The sequence below is a fragment of the Prionailurus bengalensis genome, chromosome B3 (genome assembly GCF_016509475.1).
Source record: "Prionailurus bengalensis isolate Pbe53 chromosome B3, Fcat_Pben_1.1_paternal_pri, whole genome shotgun sequence".
NCBI classification, from domain to species: domain Eukaryota; kingdom Metazoa; phylum Chordata; class Mammalia; order Carnivora; family Felidae; genus Prionailurus; species Prionailurus bengalensis.
In genome coordinates this window covers 24461471-24482686 of record NC_057355.1, presented here as the reverse complement: position 1 = coordinate 24482686, position 21216 = coordinate 24461471, and the positions used below count along the sequence as shown (strand labels likewise).

At 34.9% G+C, this 21216-nt stretch overlaps 1 protein-coding gene across 5 annotated transcripts in view; it reads left to right on the top strand.

The window, feature by feature from the left end:
- The window catches only part of UBE3A (ubiquitin protein ligase E3A), a 95802-nt gene that overhangs the window by 41713 nt on the left and 32873 nt on the right, over positions 1-21216 (top strand). For all 5 annotated transcript variants that reach the window (XM_043554889.1, XM_043554892.1, XM_043554888.1 and 2 more), the window contains 2 exons: positions 13049-13356; positions 19385-20634. In XM_043554889.1, coding sequence (XP_043410824.1) covers positions 13049-13356; positions 19385-20634 — 1558 coding nt within the window. The remainder of the gene's footprint in view (positions 1-13048; positions 13357-19384; positions 20635-21216) is intronic.

The window sequence follows — 21216 nt, the reverse complement described above, 5'->3', positions numbered from 1 at the left end:
TCCTGTCTCACATTTAGGTCCTTTATCCATTTTGAGTTTGTTTTTGTGAATGGTGTGAGAAAGTGGTCTAGTTTCAACCTTCTGCATGTTGCTGTCCAGTTCTCCCAGCACCATTTGTTAAAGAGGCTGTCTTTTTTCCATTGGATGTTCTTTCCTGCTTTGTCAAAGATGAGTTGGCCATACGTTTGTGGGTCTAGTTCTGGGGTTTCTATTCTATTCCATTGGTCTATGTGTCTGTTTTGGTGCCAATACCATGCTGTCTTGATGATGACAGCTTTGTAGTAGAGGCTAAAGTCTGGGATTGTGATGCCTCCTGCTTTGGTCTTCTTCTTCAAAATTCCTTTGGCTATTCGGGGCCTTTTGTGGTTCCATATGAATTTTAGAATTGCTTGTTCTAGTTTCGAGAAGAATGCTGGTGCAATTTTGATTGGGATTGCATTGAATGTGTAGATAGCTTTGGGTAGTATTGACATTTTGACAATATTTATTCTTCCAATCCATGAGCAGGGAATGTCTTTCCATTTCTTTAAATCTTCTTCAATTTCCTTCATAAGCTTTCTATAGTTTTCAGCATACAGATCCTTTACATCTTTGGTTAGATTTATTCCTAGGTATTTTATGCTTCTTGGTGCAATTGTGAATGGGATCAGTTTCTTTATTTGTCTTTCTGTTGCTTCATTGTTAGTGTATAAGAATGCAACTGATTTCTGTACATTGATTTTGTATCCTGCAACTTTGCTGAATTCCTGTATCAGTTCTAGCAGACTTTTGGTGGAGTCTATCGGATTTTCCATGTATAATATCATGTCATCTGCAAAAAGCGAAAGCTTGACTTCATCTTTGCCAATTTTGATGCCTTTGATTTCCTTTTGTTGTCTGATTGCTGATGCTAGAACTTCCAGCACTATGTTAAACAGCAGCGGTGAGAGTGGGCATCCTTGTCGTGTTCCTGATCTCAGGGAAAAAGCTTTCAGTTTTTCCCCGTTGAGGATGATGTTAGCTGTGGGCTTTTCATAAATGGCTTTTATGATCCTTAAGTATGTTCCTTCTATCCCAACTTTCTCAAGGGTTTTTATTAAGAAAGGGTGCTGGATTTTGTCGAAGGCCTTTTCTGCATCGATTGACAGGATCATATGGTTCTTCTCTTTTTTTTTGTTAATGTGATGTATCACGTTGATTGATTTGCGAATGTTGAACCAGCCCTGCATCCCAGGAATGAATCCCACTTGATCATGGTGAATAATTCTTTTTATATGCTGTTGAATTCGATTTGCTAGTATCTTATTGAGAATTTTTGCATCCATATTCATCAGGGATATTGGCCTGTAGTTCTCTTTTTTTACTGGGTCTCTGTCTGGTTTAGGAATCTTGACTTTTGTTTTATGAGCATTTTCTCTTGGTCTAATTAACGGTTTCTTGATATTCTTAATAGTCTCCAAAAACCAATACTAAATTGTTGAATTTTTATTTTTCTGTCTCTATTTCGTTTAATTGTGCTGTAATCTTTATTATTCCCTCCTTTGATGAACTTTGAGTTAGTTTTTCTAATTTCTTGAAGTCTGAAGTTAGGCTGTTCATTTGCGGTCTTTGTTTTTTACTATAGGCATTTACTACTATGAATTTCCCTTTTCATACTGCTTTTGTGGCATTCCATACATTTCGGTATGTTGTGTTTTATTGTCCTTTGTCTCCAGATATTTTCTGCTTTCCCTTCGGATTTTTTTCTTCTGACATTTGTTATTCAGGAATATGCAGTTTGATTTTCCCGTATTTTGTAGATATTCATGTTTTTCTTTTGCTTTTGATGTCTAGCTTCATTCCGTTGTAGTCAGAAAAGATACTTGGTATGATTTCAGTCTCCTTAAGTTTGTTAAAACTAACTTTATGGTATAACGTGATCTCCTGTGGAAAATGTCCCAGGTACAACTGAGAAAATGTGTATTCTGGTGTTGGGTATAATGTCATGTGTGTGTCTTTAGGTCCATTTGGTCTAATGCTAAGGTCCTGTGTTTCCTAATCGGTTTTCTTTCCCATTATTGAAAGTGGGATATGGAAATGTCCTATTATTACTATGTTACTATCTTTCTTTTCTCTTTAGTTCTTTGTCATTATTTGCTTAATGTATCTGGCTGCTCTTCTGTTAGGTGCGTATATATTTATAATATATATTTTTGGCGAATTAACCCTTTTATCATATAATGTGTCACTTGTTTCTTTTTTCTATATATATGTGTGTGTGTGTGTGTGTGTATATATATATATATAGCCATATATATATGTATATGTATATATATAATCATTCTTTCTCTTTTTTAGTTATTTTTTGCATAGGATGTCTCTTTCCATCCTTTCAGTCTGTGTATATCCTTCTATCTAATGTGAGTCTCTTGTAAGTAACATATAGTTGTGTCTCTCTCTTTTTTTTTTTTTTTAAATCCACTCAGCCACTCTGTGTCTTTTGATTGGGGAGTTTAATCCATATACCTTTAAAGTAATTACTGATAAGGAAGACTTCCTATCACCATTTTTATGGGTTTTGTATGTCTTGTAGTTATTTTTTTCCTTCTCTGTGAGGTCTTCCTTTGTGTTTCATTGATTTTTTTTGTAGTGACATGCTGTGATTCCTGTCTCGTTTTCTTTTGTATATCTTCTCTAGCCATTTTCTTTCTGGTTACCATGGGAATTACATAAGACATTTTATAGTTGTACTATAGTTATAATCTATTTAAAACTAATAGCAATTTCAATTGCATACAAAAACTCTACTCCTTTACATCTTTCCCCCCTTTCACTGAAGATACAAATTTATCTTTTTATGTTTTGTATCAATTTTATTTATAGTTGTTTAAAAAATGTTTTCATCTTTCACATCTTTCGCATCTACCTGACTGATTTACTCACCACCATTACAGTATTACAGGATCCTGTATTTGTCCATATATTTACCTTTACCAAACAGTTTTATATTTTTACATGATTTTGTATTTACAGTCCTTTTTATCTTTTTCTTTTCTTTTTTTTTCAAGTTGAAGAACTTCCTTTTTGTAAGACAGGGCTAGTAGTGAGGAACTGTCAGCTTTTGTTTATCCTTGGGAGTCTTTATTCTTCATTTAGAAAGTCAGTTTTGCTAGATACAGTGTTTTTGGTTGGCACTTATTTTTTTCAACACTTTGAATATATTATCCCACTTCTTTCTGGTCTTTCTGCAAGGTTTCTGCTGAGAAACCCGCTGATAGTCTTAGGATAGTTGCCTTTGTACATGACTAGTCATTTTTGTTTTGCTGTTTTCCATATTCTCTCTGTCTCTGACTTCTGACAGAGATTATAGTGTGTTTTAGTATCAGCCTCTTTGGGTTCATTGTAGTTGGAGTCCTTCAAACCTCTTAAAATTAGATATCCATTTCCTTCCTTACATTTGGGAAGTGTTTGGCCATTACTTTTTCAGATAAGCTGTCTGCCACATTCTTTGTTCTCATGGAATTCCTCTAAGTGCATATATTAGTAGGGTTGGTGGTGTCTTAGAAGTGTCTTGGGGTTTCTTCACTTTTCTTCCGTTTTAAAAATTGCCTCTGACTCAGTAATTTCAAATGGCCTGACTTTGGGTTTATTTTCTTTGTTTTGTTTGATTAAGTCTATTGTTCCCTCGTGAATTTTCAGTTCAGTTATTGTATTCTTTTTATTTCTAGAATTTTTGGTTAGTTCTTTTTTATATTTTTTGCTGATGAATTCTTTTTTTGTGTATGCATGGTGATTTCATCTAGTTGTTTTCTTTGTGTTCTCTTGTAACAAATTGAGTTTCCCTAAGACAGTTATGTTGCATTTTTGTCAGGTAATTCATAGATCTCCGCTTCTTTAAGGTCATTCTAGAGCTTGATTTTGTTCCTTTGATTGGAATTGGACTGTAATTTCTTGGTTTTGGGGGGGGGTACTTTGTAGTTTTTAATATGCATTTTAATTTTGTGTGTGTGTGTGTAGATTTTGCCTCTGATAAAAACAACCACCTCTTCCAGTCTCTCTGAATTGGCTTCATTGAGGGGAAGACCTTCATTAGAGATTCTTGGTAACTCTAATACCTTTTATTGGGGTGTATCTTTTTCGGACTTACGCTTGTAATTTCCCAGTGAAATACTTAATTGGTTTCTTTTTCAAGAGCTTCAAGTACTCTAGTCCTGAAACAAGCCAGTGTTTTCTGTAGCCTCTAGGCATCCAGTATATGCTGGTTCCATCAGTGCTCCAAGTCTGGCCAATACAAAAACTTGTCCCTTTGACAGCTCCTTTCACCCCGAAAAACAGGAATGTTGGACATAATTCCAATGGGTGAAGCTGCAGGTTGAGCTTTTCATCATGAGTATGAACTGTGCCATCTTGGGGAGGGATTGATACAGTTGAAATGAAAGTTTTTCTTACATATATCTGGCCCTTTTTGGCTTGGAGCTTGCTTGGGGTACTGCAACTTTCTAACTGGTTTCTAGAGGTCTCATAAAGGGTTTTTGGACCATGTATATAAGTTAATGTTCCTGTGAGGGAATAAATTCTGGAGCTTCTTTTTCCTCCATCTTGCAGACATCTCTCCTGGTTGGGTTTTTATCTTTGTTCAGATAAATTTAGTATTTCTCCAATTCATTTGGTCGGAGGAAAATGCCAGAAGATTTATCACCTATACAAAGCTAACTTAGACATATTAGTAAATTATCTTTAGTATAAGTTCAAAGATCTGTTTCAGGATTTTCTCATTATAACACTGAAAAGTCTACTTGTTTCTCAACAGTATCTATAAAAGCTATTGTTTCTAGTAACTCCAAGGTTTAGTCAGCTCCCTAAACCCCTAAAAAAGATGATTTTGTAAGAGTGATTAAAATATTCAGAATGTAAAATAACCCATTAACCAGATCTTTATCACAAAATTTTGGGCATATTGCCTGGTCCATGGTAGACATAGAAGTATGTTATCAACCAAGGAATGAATTTCTGTCTTGATTATATTTGAATTAGAAAGGAAAAAAAATCAAAGACTATATTTCATGATTGTCACAGATAATTGATAGATACCCTATACTAATGCCAACAAGTATTTTGTGTTTTTTTGTTTCTATCCTTTTAGGATCTTAATTAGAGGGAGGCAGATGGATATAGTTCGTTTTTTGTTCATTACAACTTCACCATAAAATGTGATACTTTTTTAAAAAACAGGTTAAAGGTAAATAAATATTTTGTTCTACAATTTTACTTCATGTTTAATGTATAACACACACTCTGGGCATTGAGATTATAAAGCTCAATAAAGTAATACTTTGGGATTATTATTATGTTGAGTTTATCATAGTAAAATATGCTGGTTTATATTGATATTTTTCTCCTGAAAATATATCTTATTCTGTAGTTAATGGATTATTGGTAGGATATAGTGTAATAATGACTTCAGAATTGTACGTTCAGTCTTGAAATAATCTAACATTTCATGCAGTTCCATTGTAACAGACCCAACCTTAAACCTAACAGCTATGTTACAGATGTTTTATGTCATCCAATTTTCTAAGGCATAATACTACCTTGGATATCATTGTTCACTCTTCCAAAATTTTATGTTAAATATAACTTTAGGGGAGGGGATGGAGTGTTTACAAAGCCAACATCCCAAAAGGAACAGAGAGACACACTACTTTGAGAAATCAGTAAGCAAGTGTTTATTAGCTTTATAGATTGAGCATACAAGCCTTTTTATCCCTGGCGTCTCGATTCCTCACATCTTCATTTAACTTCATCTTCAGTTAAAGTCACTCTGCTTACATTGACTTTTTTATCTTTGCCTTTTTATGTTCTTTTATTATTTTATACTCTATCATTAGCTTTTTTATTATATAAATATTTTTTTAGAGAGAGCGCGTAAGTGGAGGGGAGGGTTGGGAGAATCTGAAGCAGGTTCCACGCTCAGTGTAGAGCCCATTGCTGGGCTCAATCTCATGAACCTGGGATTATGACCTGAGCCGAAATCAAGAGTCAGATGCTTAACTGTCTGAGCCACCCAGACGCCCCTGTCTACCATTAGTTTTTATGTTAACATGTCACAGTTACTATTTCTTTTATGTTCTACAGTTTTTAATTGATTCCAATCTTGTTTGCTCATTGTTCGTTAACACATCTTCCCTTTCTGACAGTAGCAGTTTCTGTGGTTTCATCTTTTTTGTTCCTGTATTCATTACTTATTTTTCAGCTACCTGTTTAATATCTTTTTTCAACTTTCATCATCTTTATCGTTGGCCGTCATTTCAGTGATCCTAACCCCAGTGCTTTGCTATTGGTATAGGAATATTAAAAATACTTTCCTAATATTTGTCTCCTTGACAAGTAAACTAAGTTGCTATATGTATTTATGGTCATCTCATAGCTTTTCTTTTTATTATTATTATTATAGGGGTTTTTGTTTGTTGAGTACTGGATTGATTCAAAACTAGCTTCAAAGTCAGAAAACATGGTATTAGTGCCATTGATGACACATGGGTTTTTCTGTTTTGGCCACTGATGGCTAAAATCATTTCCTCTGCCAGTTGACCTCTCAGAAGTTATAGTATGTATTGTAACAGTATTTTCCCCCAGTGTTTTATTTTGGAAACTTGGAAACATGCAGCAAAGTTGAAAGTGTTCTGCAATGGACACAATATGCCTGCCATCTAGATTTTACTATTAATACTTACCTTGTATTATCACATATCCATCCTTCTGTCCATCATTCCATCTTTATTTTTTCACGCATTTCAAAGTTAATTGCTGACCTCAGTGCCCTTCTCCCCAAGAGTGAAACTAATTTTTAAAAGACTTCTGTCCAGTTTTCTAGAGTAACTCTGGCCCTCTATATGTAATTTATTCCATAGGACATTTATTTGTAGAACTGTCTCACTGAGCCATGGAAGTAAAATAAATGAATAGAAAGTGTTGTCTGATTGATTGATTGATTTTTGAGAGAGAGAGACAGAGCACAAGTGGGGGAGGGACAGAGAGAGAGAGAGAGAGAGAGAGAGAGTCAGAATCTGAAACACGCTCCAGGCTCTGAGCTGTCAGCACAGAGCCTGACACAGGGCTCAAACCCATGAACTGTGAGATCATGATGTGAGCCGAAGTTGGACTCTTCACCGACTGAGCCACCCAGGTGCCCCAATGTTGTCTATTTTAAATGCATATTTTCAGTTGTCTACTTTGAGAGCTTTCTCATCAGATCTCACTTGGCCCTCCTCCATTATTGACTCCATAAGAAAAGTCCATGAAATGTGAAAAAAATACAGAATATAGAAAGTAAGCCGTATTTTTAACTTTTTGAGAAGCCCCCATACTGTTTTCCAGAGTGGCTGTACCAGTTTGCATTCCCACCAGCAGTGCAAGAGGGTTCCCCTTTCTCCACAACACCTGTTGTTTCTTGTGTTGTTGATTTTAGCCATTCTGGCACATGTGAGGCAGTGCCACATTTTAGTTTTGATTTGTATTTCCCTGATGATGAGTGATGTCGAACATCTTTTCCTGTGTCTGTGGGCCACCTGGATGTCTTCCTTGGGAAAATATCTATTCATGTCTTCTGTCCATTTTTAGATTGGATTATTGGGTTTTTTGATGTTTTATAAGTTCTTTATATATTTTGGATACTAACCTTTTATCAGATATGCCATTTGGAAATACCTTCTCCCATTCTGTAGGCTGCCTTTTAGTTTTGTTGGTTGTGTCCTTCACCATGCAGAAGCTTTTATTTTGATGAAGCCCAAATAGTTTATTTTTGCTTTTGTTTCCCTTGCCTCAGGAGACAGATCTAGAAAGAAGTTGCTACGACCAGTGTCAAAGAGGTTACTGTGTGTTCTCCTATAGGATTTTTATAGTTTCAATTGTACTACCAGGTATTGAACCAGGGAATGCAAAAACACTAATTCAAAGGGATACATGGCACCTTGATGTTTATAGCAGCATTATCTAAAAAGGAAAAGTTATGGAAACAGCCCAGATATCTAACAACTGATGAATGCATAAGGAAGATGTGGCGTATATACACAATGGAATATTACTCAGCCATAAAAAAGAATGAAATCTTGCCATTTGCAGCAACATTCATGGCGCTGGAGAGTATTATGCTAAGTGAAATAAGTCAGCTGGAGAAAGACAAAATACCATATAATTTCACTCATGTAGAATTTAAGAAACAAAACAAACATGGGGGGGGAGGCATTGCAAGAGAGGAAAACCAAGAAACAGACTCTTAATTATAGAGAACAAACTGATGGTTACAAGAGGGGAGGTGGGTGGAGGGGATAGGTGGTCGGGATTTACAAGTGCACTTGTGATGAGCACCAAGTGTTGTATGGAAGTGTTAAATCCTGTTGTACACTTGAAATTAATACTGCACTGTATGTTAACTAACTGGAATTTAAATAAAAACTTAAAAAAAAATAAGCCCTAGCCCATATTGTAGTTTTGATTATGAATAGCAGATAGGGGTCACTAGAGGGGTCTGGTTAAGGAAGGATCTCTCTTCGTTTCTTTCCTTTTTGTTATCTCCTTTTCTTCTTTTCTTTTTTTCTCTTCTCCTTCCATTTTCTCTCTTTCTCTCTCTTTTAATCATAGTTGGGGAAAAGTACATATTTTGCTGCATTGATTTGTTGAGGGGAAAGAGTCAGCCGACCATGTGATGATAAGGAAATGTCACTGGAGAGCAAGGAGCACAGACTCTAAATTAAGAGTTGGGAAATTTTTTCTGTAAGGGGCCAGGTGGTATTTATTTTAGGATTTACAAGCCATACAATCTCTTTTAAAACTACTCAACTCTTTTGTTGTAGTGCAAAACAGCCATAGACGATATATAAATTATTGAGCTTGGCTATGTTTTAATAAGACTTTATGGTTGTTTGTTTGTTTTTTATGGCAGGCTAGATTTGGCCCACAAGCTATGATTTGGTGACTCCTACTATATAGGGATTAACCTTGTACAAGTTACTTATAAAAATGTCATTATTAGTGTACACATTGCCAACATAGAAGTCTTTTTTAATGCTCTATTAGATGGGGATACAGAATTGGACAGATATAATTCAGGGTGTCATTGGTGTGAGGAAAGAAGAAAAATGTTTAAAATGGTTGATTCAACTGATAGCCTGGAGGTTCTGGCATGGCCTCCTTTCAGTCCTGTTTCAGCTGTGTAGCTGCTATTTGTATGTCCCGGGCAGAGAAGCAGACTGAATAGAGAGGGCTACGTTCCCGTCTGGTATTAAATCTCCCCTTAGTGGTATTTAAAACCCAAGTTTTTGAGTCAAGCCTGGGTTCAAATCTCTTATCAGATGTGTGACTTGTGATGTAACTGCTCTGAGCATCAGCAGAATGATAGTTTATCTAGCCAATTCATAAGCTTATGAGGATCTTAGTCATAACAATAATAGCAGCTAACACATGGCACTTACTATATCCCAGGCAGTGTTCTAACTATGTATATTAACTCATTTAATTCTCTCACAGCCATGGTAATTGTATACCATCATTTTAATGATGAAGAAGCTGAGACACAGAAATGTTGTCAGTAAATCATTCAAGGCCACATAGTTAATAAGTGCCAGAGCCAACATGTGAACTTGGGCAGTCTGGCTTCATAGTGCAAGCTCTTAACTGCTAGGCTTTACTGCCTTCTAAGGTGAGAACATCTGTAGCATATAGGTTTTCAAGAAATTGTAGATGTATTAACTTTACAGAATATTTTGGTATCTCTTCAAAAAACTTAGTGTACTTATGAGATAGCAGGTATGCATAAATGTGAGATTCAGATTTTGATTTTTTCAGGTTTTTTGCTTTTTTCAATTACATATTATTCCTGGGATTTTTCCCCCCCATTAGAGTCATTAGTGCTACTATTCTTGAGAATTGTTTTGAAATGAATCCCTTTCTGTGAGGCAGTATAGTGGAAATGAGCCAGAAGACCCCTGACTCCTGTTTTTGTCCTGATTCTGCATTTTCCTTTGTGTGATCTTGGGTACATAATTTTACTCTTTTAATTGTCTTTTAGCTGTCAACTGAAGATAATCCTCAAAGTAATGGGATTCAAATGAGATAACCTACGCCAGAGTGCCTAGCAGTATGTCTAGTATGTTATCAGACACTCATCAAATACTAGTACCTTGTTCACCTACTATTACATAGAATAACCTAAACCTTAGTACTGAAGGGAATCTTAAGATGGGAGAACTGAGGCCCAGAGAACTACTCATTCAGAACTGTAGAGGTAATTAGAGGCAAAAGGAGCTGTCACTTAATGTAGGTCTTCTAATTTCTCAGTCTTGTCCTATTTTTACTGTTCACACTCCTTTATGCATTACATACAGAAGCATTATGTAATATGGCTGAGTTTTGGGGGGACTTTTCTTCGAACAAAACATGACACTCTTATTAAGAAAAATAATAAGAGTGTTTGGTATTTTGAATTTTGTAATTAACTACTAAAATCATAGGGACAATTTAATAAATCTTGAGGCTCTTTAAATCATGTATATGAAGTTATAAAGCTGTTAACGTTTCCTCATTTGTATTTATTTTTAATATGCAAGTAGCATGTTTATTATAGAAAAAATAAATTAGAAGCAAAGTATGGAAGAATTCAAAAAACCCATTCAGTCAACACCAGTTAGAGAAAATGACTGTTAACACTTTGAAATAAAAGTGGCCTCATCTTAAACTTAAAACTTTGTAACTGACTTTTATCCATTAGTGATGAATGAAGAAGACTATTCCTTGCCAAATTCAGATCTTGGTAATTTCATTTATTCCATTATGTGAATTGTTGCAGTTCATTTAAGTAATCCCATATTATGTAAATGGGCATTTCATTTTTTCCAAATTTCACAGAAACAGTGCATTTTTGCACAGTTTTCCAGTTAATTTCACTTGATTTCTGATTTTTCATTTTTAACTTTGTGTTCAATAATTTTCCTCCAGAATAGAAATACATACATACCTATTTACATTTTCACTAGGGAAAGCTACTATATTTTGGGAGATGATGGTATAAATCTTCTTGAGGCTATATTTCTCTTTACATGTCACTTTAATATTTTGCATAGTGACATATCTGGCATAATCTTTAATTTTCAAAAGTTGGATTGTTTGTAGCTACATCTAAAATAACTAAGTGCTGCTGATGAAAATTTTAAGTGTGTGTTTTACGTTTGTCTTCTTTCTCTGTATGCATTAATTTGCATGGCACATTTAAAAAAATAGATGCATCAAAATGAGTGTTTTTGAGTTACAGTTGACCCTTGAACAACATAGGTTTGAACTGCATTCACTTACATGAGGGTTTTTTTAAACTCACATATTGATAAATCCACTAGAGTACTGTAAATGTATTCTTACGATTTTCTTAATATTTTATTTTCTCTAGCTTACATTAATGTAAAAATATACAATACATGTAACATACAAAATATGTGTTAATCACTTCTTTATATTATTGAAGGCTTCTGGTCAATAGTAGGCTGTTTGTAGTTAAGTTATGAGAGCATCTAAACTTACTTGCAGATTTTAACTCTGCAAAGTGTTTGCACCGCTAATGCCAACATTGTTCAAGAGTTAATTGTGCTAGTCTTTGTCACTTAGTTTAGGGACAAAGTCCTACTTTTGAGACAGAATTGGACTTATTAGTATGTCCCTTATCTACTGTTATTTGCCTTGTTGTTCAGTTTCTCATGATGAACAACAGGTATCTCACAATTAACAAAATGTGAACCCTACTGTCCTTTGCCATTTAGTCTTACATGTTAGTAAGGTAATTGTAGGAACATTTTGAGAGTTAGGTAATTTCTTTTTTTTATGGTTTTGATTACTTGTAGTTTTTATTCCCATGCATGTGAATTTGAGACCAAAAGGAATAGCTATGAATTCTGTTTCTTTGGATCTAGACTGCTTTCCTTAAATTATGGTAATCTCACATCATCAGACAGTACAAGCATAGATCTTAGAGTTGAATAAACCATAGAGATAGATATTGTAGTCCAGCTCCTTGCTTGATGAAATAATCTCTTCCTCAGTATCTTTGGAAGCTCTGCTGGAAAGCCAGTTAAGAATGTTAATCTACATACTTTAACTTCACAAGTAAATGAAACATAAAATTTTGCCCTACGGGAACTTAAAATATTCTAGGTTTCTGTGACATGGGATTAATGAGCAAGTTCAAGGACATGTTTTGGGTTCAGGATTGTATGCTCAGAATCATTTTCTTGCAGTATAACACAGTTTTGGCTATTTGATTTATAGGTTATTTTTAAATCCCTCATATGGTAGATAATTGGAGGAAAAAACTTTTTTGTTCCAGATAGAAGTTCTTTGTTAACTATTAATCAAGTATTTATAAATTATTAAAATAGTAATTATATAAAGGAAAGCTGGATTGATACTTTTAACTAAACTCTTATTTTCTTAATGTCTGTTGTTTAAAGTGATAAAATACAAAACTCTTGGCCATAAACCTTCTGATTTTCATCCGTTGTGCTAAACAGTTTAAGCACATATACCATCGAATAAAGTCCCCCCCACACACTTTTTTAAGCCAGAGAAAAGCATAATCTATTAAAACAATGATTTTGATAAATATTGCTGTTCTTTTTTTTTTTAATTTTTTTTAAATGTTTATTCATTTTTGAGAGACACAGAGACAGAGTGTGAATGGGGGAAGGGCAGAGAGAGAGAGGGAGACACAGAATCCGAAGCAGGCTCCAGGCTCTGAGCTGTCCGCACAGAACCCGACATGGGGCTCGAACCCACGAACCGTGAGATCCTCACCTGAGCCAAAGTCAGATGCTTAACCGACTGAGCCACCCAGGTGTCCCTGCTGTTCTTTATCATAGTATCTTAGCATTTATCTAGTTAAAAGTTTTATTTATGTAAATAGTGGATCTCCATTTTCTAAACCTCATCTTTGCCAGTTTTTTACTTCAGTGCTTGACTAACTTGCCTTGCCTTATGATCTGTTGAGCTTTTTACATGAGAGCTATACTAATCTTAATTACTGTGCTCATTGTTTGAATGTTTGCTACAGGAAGCGAGCAGCTGCAAAGCATCTAATAGAACGCTACTACCACCAGTTAACTGAGGGCTGTGGAAATGAGGCCTGCACGAATGAGTTTTGTGCTTCCTGTCCAACTTTTCTTCGTATGGATAACAATGCAGCAGCTATTAAAGCCCTCGAGCTTTATAAGATTAATGCAAAACTCTGTGATCCTCATCCCTCCAAGAAAGGAGCAAGCTCAGCTTACCTTGAAAACTCGAAAGGTGCCCCTAACAACTCCTGCTCTGACATAAAAATGAACAAGAAGGAAGGACAAGGAGCAAGAGATGATTTTAGAGGTAAGATGTTCTATTTTTGGGAACTTTTGACTGAAAAACCAGATTGGAGATTTAAATAATTTGTGAGGTTCTTACTTGTTTTGTCTAATTGTGTGACATTAAGATGTATTAGTATAGTGGTATTTATTTACCATTGTATATATATATTTATTGTGGCAAAGGACAAACTAATAATTGAACTAATTATTTGACTGCATTTTATAGTTCTAATGGTCTCTAATGAGAAGCAGATTAAATTCCAAAAGTTTCTTTAATAGATTGATTGGAACTTTTGAACATTTTTCCTAAGTAGTAGTCTCCTAAACTAGGCTATAGAATCTAATGAAGTTATCAAATAGCTGGACTGAATATCTGGAATGAATTGTGGAACCTGAGCACTATTAGGTGAAAGAAGCAGAAAGAAGTGGTGGCAGTCTTTTCCATTTCTGAGGGCACAGCAAAATTTTGTAGACGTTACTTGAGAAATAATTCAGTTTTTCTTTCTAATATTCTTCCCATATCCTGCTCAGCTTCTTCTCGGGATTTGGTACACTCATGCTGCCAAGAATCATCACCTGCTTATTAATGGCAGTCTTTACCCAAGCCTTTGTTTTCTAAATGATCCTGTATTCCAAAATTGTTTAAAGAAAAATTTTTTTTAACCTTCAAATCCAAGCTTTCTTTTCCTCAGTGAAGATAATCAATGTTAGTAACAAAGTAGTTGAATTTCTAAATAACTGACAGTGTGCATAATACCTACCAGAGGTATTTTAAAAAAGGAAGCTTTTTGTTTAAGACATGTGTAAGTTGGAGAACACCTCAAAAGTTTTCAGTAACATGATTTGAATGCAAGTTTAATTTTAATTGGTGATATGGAATTGTATTATATCTTTTATTCTAATTTCATAGTATAACTAATTTCATAACTTTATACCACTTTATTGCTCCTAAATGCATGGTTCTGTTACATGAATTAGCTCACACAGTGTGAATAAGTAGGTGAATGTTGTCAGTGTGTACAATGTGGAAGTTGCATTGACTCCATTATACCCATTTCCCCATTTAGAAAAAAAATTTTTTTAAATTATTTTTGAGAGAGAGAGAGAGCAAGTGAGCACAGGTCGGGGAGGAACAGAGAGAGAGGGAGACACAGAATCCAAAGCAGGCTCTAGGCCCTGAGCTGTCAGCACAGAGCCCAACATGGAGCTCGAATGCATGAACCATGAGATCATGACCTGAGCCCAAGATGGACACTTAACTGACTGAGCCACCCAGACCCCCCATACCCATTTCCCCATTAAGGGTGCACCACAGAGTAGCAATTACTAAATGTAAATGTGTTGGTGCAATTGAATACAGCTAGCCCATGGGGATTATGGTACAGGGCAGATGGACACATCTTTTTGGCTATGTGCTTCATTGTAGGTGTTATTGAATGTTTATCCCTGTTTTTGCTCGTCTATGTAATTTATCAATTCCTTGTACTTTCTCCCAATACGTTACTCTCTCTGCTGCTCCTCCCTTTTTTCTGCAACTTTCTATATTTCCTACAATATTTTTTCTACGAGGAATTACAAATGCATTAACTACACTAGTACTTTTTATTGTTAATTATATTTGTTAGTTCTATACATATTTAGTAGTTTGCCCCAAACTCTGTTTTTGTATAAAAATTTTCTTAAGTATAAAATTTTACAGAATGTATTTTCAGGAACACACATCTATTTATTACAAAATATACTGGTATACCCTATGGGAATGTTCTTTCATTTAACATTTTCTTAGTAGAGCATCTCTTTTTTAACATTGTGAATGCTTATATCTCTAATTATAATTTTTTTTAACTAATTTATGTCTGAAAAACTCGGTTCACTTTAAAAATTTTTTTTAATTTTTAATTTTTTTAAACGTTTATTTTTGAGAGAGAAAGAGTACAAACAGGGGAGGGATAGAGAAAGGGAGACACAGAGTCTGAAGCAAACTCCAGGCTCTGAGCTGTTATCACAGAGCCCGATGAGGGGGCTCGAACCCGGGATCACGAGATCCTGACCTGAGCTGAAAAGTCAGACGCTTAACCAACTGAGCCACAGGTGTCCCCTCAGTTCAACATTTTAAACAAAACTCTGTGTAGGGAAATTGATACATTTTATATTATACATTATATAGAATTAGTAGAATGTCTGATTCACTTGAAGATGTTCTGAACAGCATGTCAACAAAAAGGGTGTGTGGGTCTAGAATGTTGCTGTCCCTTAAGATAGTTCATGTTACTGCATGCAAAACAACTCTTTGTTAATAAGTTTATGATTTGATGAATAGGAAGCAGAGTTTTTAGGTCCTAGCAAGGTAGTTATAATAGGTATTCTGTTTTGGTTACATTTTAGGAAATTAGATAGGGGTTTTGTTTTGTCTTGTAAGATGTTAAATTTTGTTTCCAATGGAAATAATGGGAAATAAGCTTCCAGTTAACAGTTTCATACTTTTCAGGAAGAGATTACTGATGTTAAGCAGAATTCCCCACTATCTGAAAATAGAGCATTCTTATGAAACCTTTCATGAGCCAAAATGGCATATAATAAGTGAAGAAGTGATTATCATTAGTTTCTATAGAAAAAATTTTGAGGTTCTCTTACCCAAAAAATAACCTCTCTCTTAACACAAAATAACACAAACTCTTTTTTTTTTTTTTGCTTTTTAACTTTATTTGTATAAACAAAGTAGCCTAATGGAAACTTTAGAAAAGCACTCCTGTGTATCCTGGAACAAACCTGAGGATTAACTCTTAAAGAGTTAAAACCCATAAAGGAAACTATAGGTGTATTAGTATATCTACTACTAAAAATTAGGAGATTTTTGTTGTACTCACAGTGTGAGTTAATCATAGCTGCCCCTATTTATCAGGAAAATTAGCCATCAGAAGTTCACCAGTGGACTTCCACTTAGGTAATTGGCAGACCTGTGTCACATGCTATTCTCCAGATATAAATAAAGATTGGAATACTAAGTGTTTAGTTTTTACAGTTTGTTATGACAGCATGTTTAGAGAAGACCACAGTTTCAGAAGATCACCTTTTAGATACAGAATGATTAATAATTCTAATTTGGAGTTAGAAATAATCTCAGTAGAAAATTTAAGTTAACGGGGCACCTGGGTGGCTCAGTCGGTTGGGCGTCCGACTTCGGCTCAGGTCATGATCTCACGGTCCGTGAGTTCGAGCCCCGCATCGGGCTCTGTGCTGACAACTCAGAGCCTGGAGCCTGCTTCCGATTCTGTGTCTCCCTCCATCTCTGGCCCTCTCCCATTCATGGTCTGTCTCTCTCTGTCTCAAAAATAAATAAACATTAAAAAAAAATTAAAAAAAAGAAAATTGAAGTTGACATATTCATGTAAACTAAACTAGTATAACTCAGGGCACAAAACTCTTGGGTGTACTATCCAGCATTGAATGACATCTTTATAATCAGTTGAGAATGACGTACACTAGTCAGTCATTAATAGTTTCATATCCTTTTAGTAATTGGTTAGCCTTACCTGTCTACCAACATTTGAGTATTTTAAATAATACCAGACATGTGATAGTCATTAGGGATCACAAAAACACATTTATACACACAGATAACATGAAGCTTTCAAGCTTTTGAGTTGTCTTTGCCCAGAGAGTTCATTCTTCCTTTAGCTATTACAACAGGTCATAGAGTTGATTTTTAAAGTGAAATTTATTTATCTGTTTAAAGGATATTTCCACCTCTTTTATTAATGAAGTCGTTTGTAGGATCAGAATATTTTTATTTCCTTATTTTTATTTGTAATACAAGTCATTTGTGTTCTTGTTTGACCTTTAAAAAACAATTTATTGTTATCCCCAGTTAACCTGATATTCATGCAAGTCATAAGTGAAAAAATAGTGTTGTCAAGGTAGATTTCTCAGCTTTGGTAAGGTGCAATTTTGTGATTATTTAGCCTATCTCAGATTATAAGTGAGAAAATGAAGTGTGGGTTGTTTTTTTTTTTTTGCTTTTGTTTTGATGGTAGATCATGAGAATTGAGTACATTTATAGCTAAGCTAATTTTAATTTTTAAAATGTTTTTTTTTTTCCTTTTTTAAATTGAAATTCATGGTAAGTACCAGGGAGTTCTATTATTTGATGTGTTGAATCTGCAAGTTGTCAATTGTCTAATATCCCCAAGCGTTGAGATGGAGTTGAATGGAATGTTTTACATGGTTTCCTCTTAATCACTGCACTCAGTACTGTGAAAAAGTCAAGCATTATGAAAGCTCAGATTAAACTGCATGAAATAAATTAACATTTAAATAGATGACAACTTGGAATTTTAGAAAAGAGCATGTTAATATTCTTTTTTGTGTGTTTGAGTAAACAAAGCATAAGAGAGGGAACACACTTGGAGTTTTTCTTTGTTGTTCTAATGTGTTTCATCCATTGGGGTTCCCTTTTAATTAAGCTTATGCATTCTATAATCTCCAGACTTATTCTTCATTCCTCTCAAGGGGATATATGTATAGATTTAATTTTTGTTGGTGAAGAGAATGAGAGCCATATGTTTATCTGGTTTTGTCTGAAAGAGAATAATGGCAAATATAAAAATATTTGAAAAGGTGATAATGGAGGTCTAAGTTACTATTTAGAGACAGATGTGAGAGGAAGTAAGATGCATGCCAGCAAACTGCTACAGACTTTCACCACAGCAGTAGTCCCTGTCTCCAGAGATTTTTATCTCCAAAATCCTTGAAATGTTCTTTTTTGTTTCTTCTGTGATTTCATTTGAATTTCAACTTATTAACATTACTGTAATTCTGAAAATGTGTAATAAACTGATATTTGGTCTGGCTTTTCCTTGCCTCCTGTCATTTTTGCCTCTTATAGGGTTATTTCTTAATGGGGGGAGAACGGATATAATAGAAAAACATACTAAAACTACCTTGGATTTAAGTACTACAGACAGCAAAAACAATGGTAACTAAGTGCAAAAACAGCTTATCTTCCTTATAAAATTTTTATATATACAAGAAAAGTACCAAGAAAGATTAAGCTTAATTTAGAGGGACAGTCATTACTGGTGTTTTAAAGACTCTGAAGGCAAGATGGAAAAAGCTGAAAAGCTTCTTTCTGTATTAAGTAAGGATCAACTAGACTGCAATATTAAGTAGATAACTAGAAAGAGCACTAGCTTATTAAACAAAGTGGAAATTTATTTCTAGCTCATCTGACAGCCATGATATTCTAGGTTGGCAAAATTCTGCTTCACACAGTCATTCAGAAATGCAGCTGTAGTGACATTATTATTTTTAACACATAGCTTCCAGAGCATTCTGGGAGCATCGCCCCATTAGCCAGAAGGAAAAGCCTTGGCCTGACCCAGTAACTATTTCCTGTTACTCTGTAAGGTTTGTTGCAACCTGATTCCTGGCTGCAGATGGCAGTGTTTGTCAACTTCAGGTTTTATTAGAAACGGTGTATTAATTCTTGTCAATCACCCACAGAATAACCACCCTGCAAAAAAACTAAAAATGAAGACTCCAAAGGAACCAGTTTGATTTTCAGATAATACAAAAGTAAGACAAGGGTGGTTTATCAAAGAGAATACTGAAGGAACGTTTCTTGCCTTCTCAGTCTTTTGAGAACAGAGTAGTGAAATAAGGAAGAAACCTCTCAGAAGAACAGTGTTTCTTCTCTAAAGTGCGGTTGTAAAGAGGTGTGATGAGTCAAATCACATGATGGCTTGGTTCACATATTTACAAATTAAAGCTGTAGTCTACTGTGATTATGAAGAGTTTAAACTCATTAAATGCTGTGTATTAATGAAAGAATGTAAAAGAATGGGTGAGGTTGTTTCTGTTATTTCATGGAAAGAAATAGATAAAATATATTTTGTTGAATCTAACTATTAGATACATTTTAAAAGAGCTGTACATCATAAATGGTATTGAGTACAAAATGTTTTGGCTATTTTACTTTTCACTAGAACTTATTAAGACAAAGTAAACATACTTAAAAAATAAATGTTCTCCTTTTTTCTTTAATTTTCTAGATGTGACTTACCTAACAGAAGATACGGTATATGAAATTCTTGAATTATGTAGAGAGAGAGAGGATTATTCCCCTTTAATCCGTGTTATTGGAAGAGTTTTTTCTAGTGCTGAGGCATTGGTACAGAGCTTTCGGAAAGTCAAGCAACACACCAAGGAAGAACTGAAATCTCTTCAAGGAAAGGATGAAGACAAAGATGAGGATGAAAAGGAAAAAGCTGCATGTTCTGCTGCTGCTGCTATGGAAGAAGATTCAGAAGCATCTTCTTCAAGGATAAGTGATAGTTCACAAGGAGATAACAACTTACAAAAATTAGGCCCTGATGATGTGTCTGTGGATATTGAGGCCATTAGAAGGGTCTACACCAGATTACTCTCTAATGAAAAAATAGAAACTGCTTTTCTCAATGCACTTGTATATTTGTCACCTAATGTGGAATGTGACTTGACATATCACAATGTATACTCTCGAGATCCTAATTATCTGAATTTATTCATTATTGTAATGGAGAATAGAAATCTCCACAGTCCTGAATATCTGGAAATGGCTTTGCCATTATTTTGCAAAGCAATGAGTAAGCTACCCCTTGCAGCCCAAGGAAAATTGGTTAGACTGTGGTCTAAATACAGTGCAGACCAGATTCGCAGAATGATGGAAACATTTCAGCAACTTATTACTTACAAGGTCATAAGCAATGAATTTAACAGTCGCAATCTAGTGAATGATGATGATGCTATTGTTGCTGCTTCAAAGTGCTTGAAAATGGTTTACTATGCAAATGTAGTGGGTGGGGAAGTGGACACAAATCATAATGAAGAAGATGATGAAGAGCCCATCCCTGAGTCAAGTGAATTGACACTTCAGGAGCTTTTGGGAGAGGAAAGAAGAAACAAGAAAGGTCCTCGAGTGGACCCACTGGAAACTGAACTTGGTGTTAAAACTCTGGACTGTCGAAAACCACTTATCCCTTTTGAAGAGTTTATTAATGAACCACTGAATGATGTTCTAGAAATGGATAAAGACTATACTTTTTTCAAAGTAGAAACAGAGAACAAATTCTCTTTCATGACATGTCCCTTTATATTGAATGCTGTCACAAAGAATTTGGGATTATATTATGACAATAGAATTCGCATGTACAGTGAACGAAGAATCACTGTTCTCTACAGCTTAGTTCAAGGACAGCAGTTGAATCCATATTTGAGACTCAAAGTCAGACGTGACCATATCATAGATGATGCACTTGTCCGGGTAAGTTGGGCTAATGCTTAAAAATTAGTACTAGAATACATACCTAATGCTGGGGAGATTGTAGTACAGTTCAGTGAATTCATTTTATAAGTGACTCTGAAAAAAAATGTATTACATGGTTTAGGAACACATGGACATTTTGTATTATAAATGTAAATATTATACTTTTGTTGTTCTTGTCCAAATTTATAAATGCGTCCCACAAACTATTGGTTGTCTTAAATAATGGTCACTCTGTCTTTGAAAAAGATTTTCTAAATATCGACAACTAACCCCAAAAGTTTTTTCTCTATTCAGAAGACAAGTGGATGTTGGGAAAAGACTAGAACACAAGAACAAGGGGAATGTGGAGACAGTAATAAGTATGAATGTCAAGCCTTAACTGGGAAGAGTGGTACAATAAAATCATACCATAGAATAATAAGTGGTATTCAAAAATTCACAAACTCTAAACGTAAAGTTTAGAGTTGGGTTATTGTGAAGTTGAAGTGATCTAGACACTTTAGCGTGCGTTGCTGGTAAGAGTTCCTGCTGGGTCACTCATAATGCCCCTGAATGGCACTGCCTGGTTGTGGTATTTTC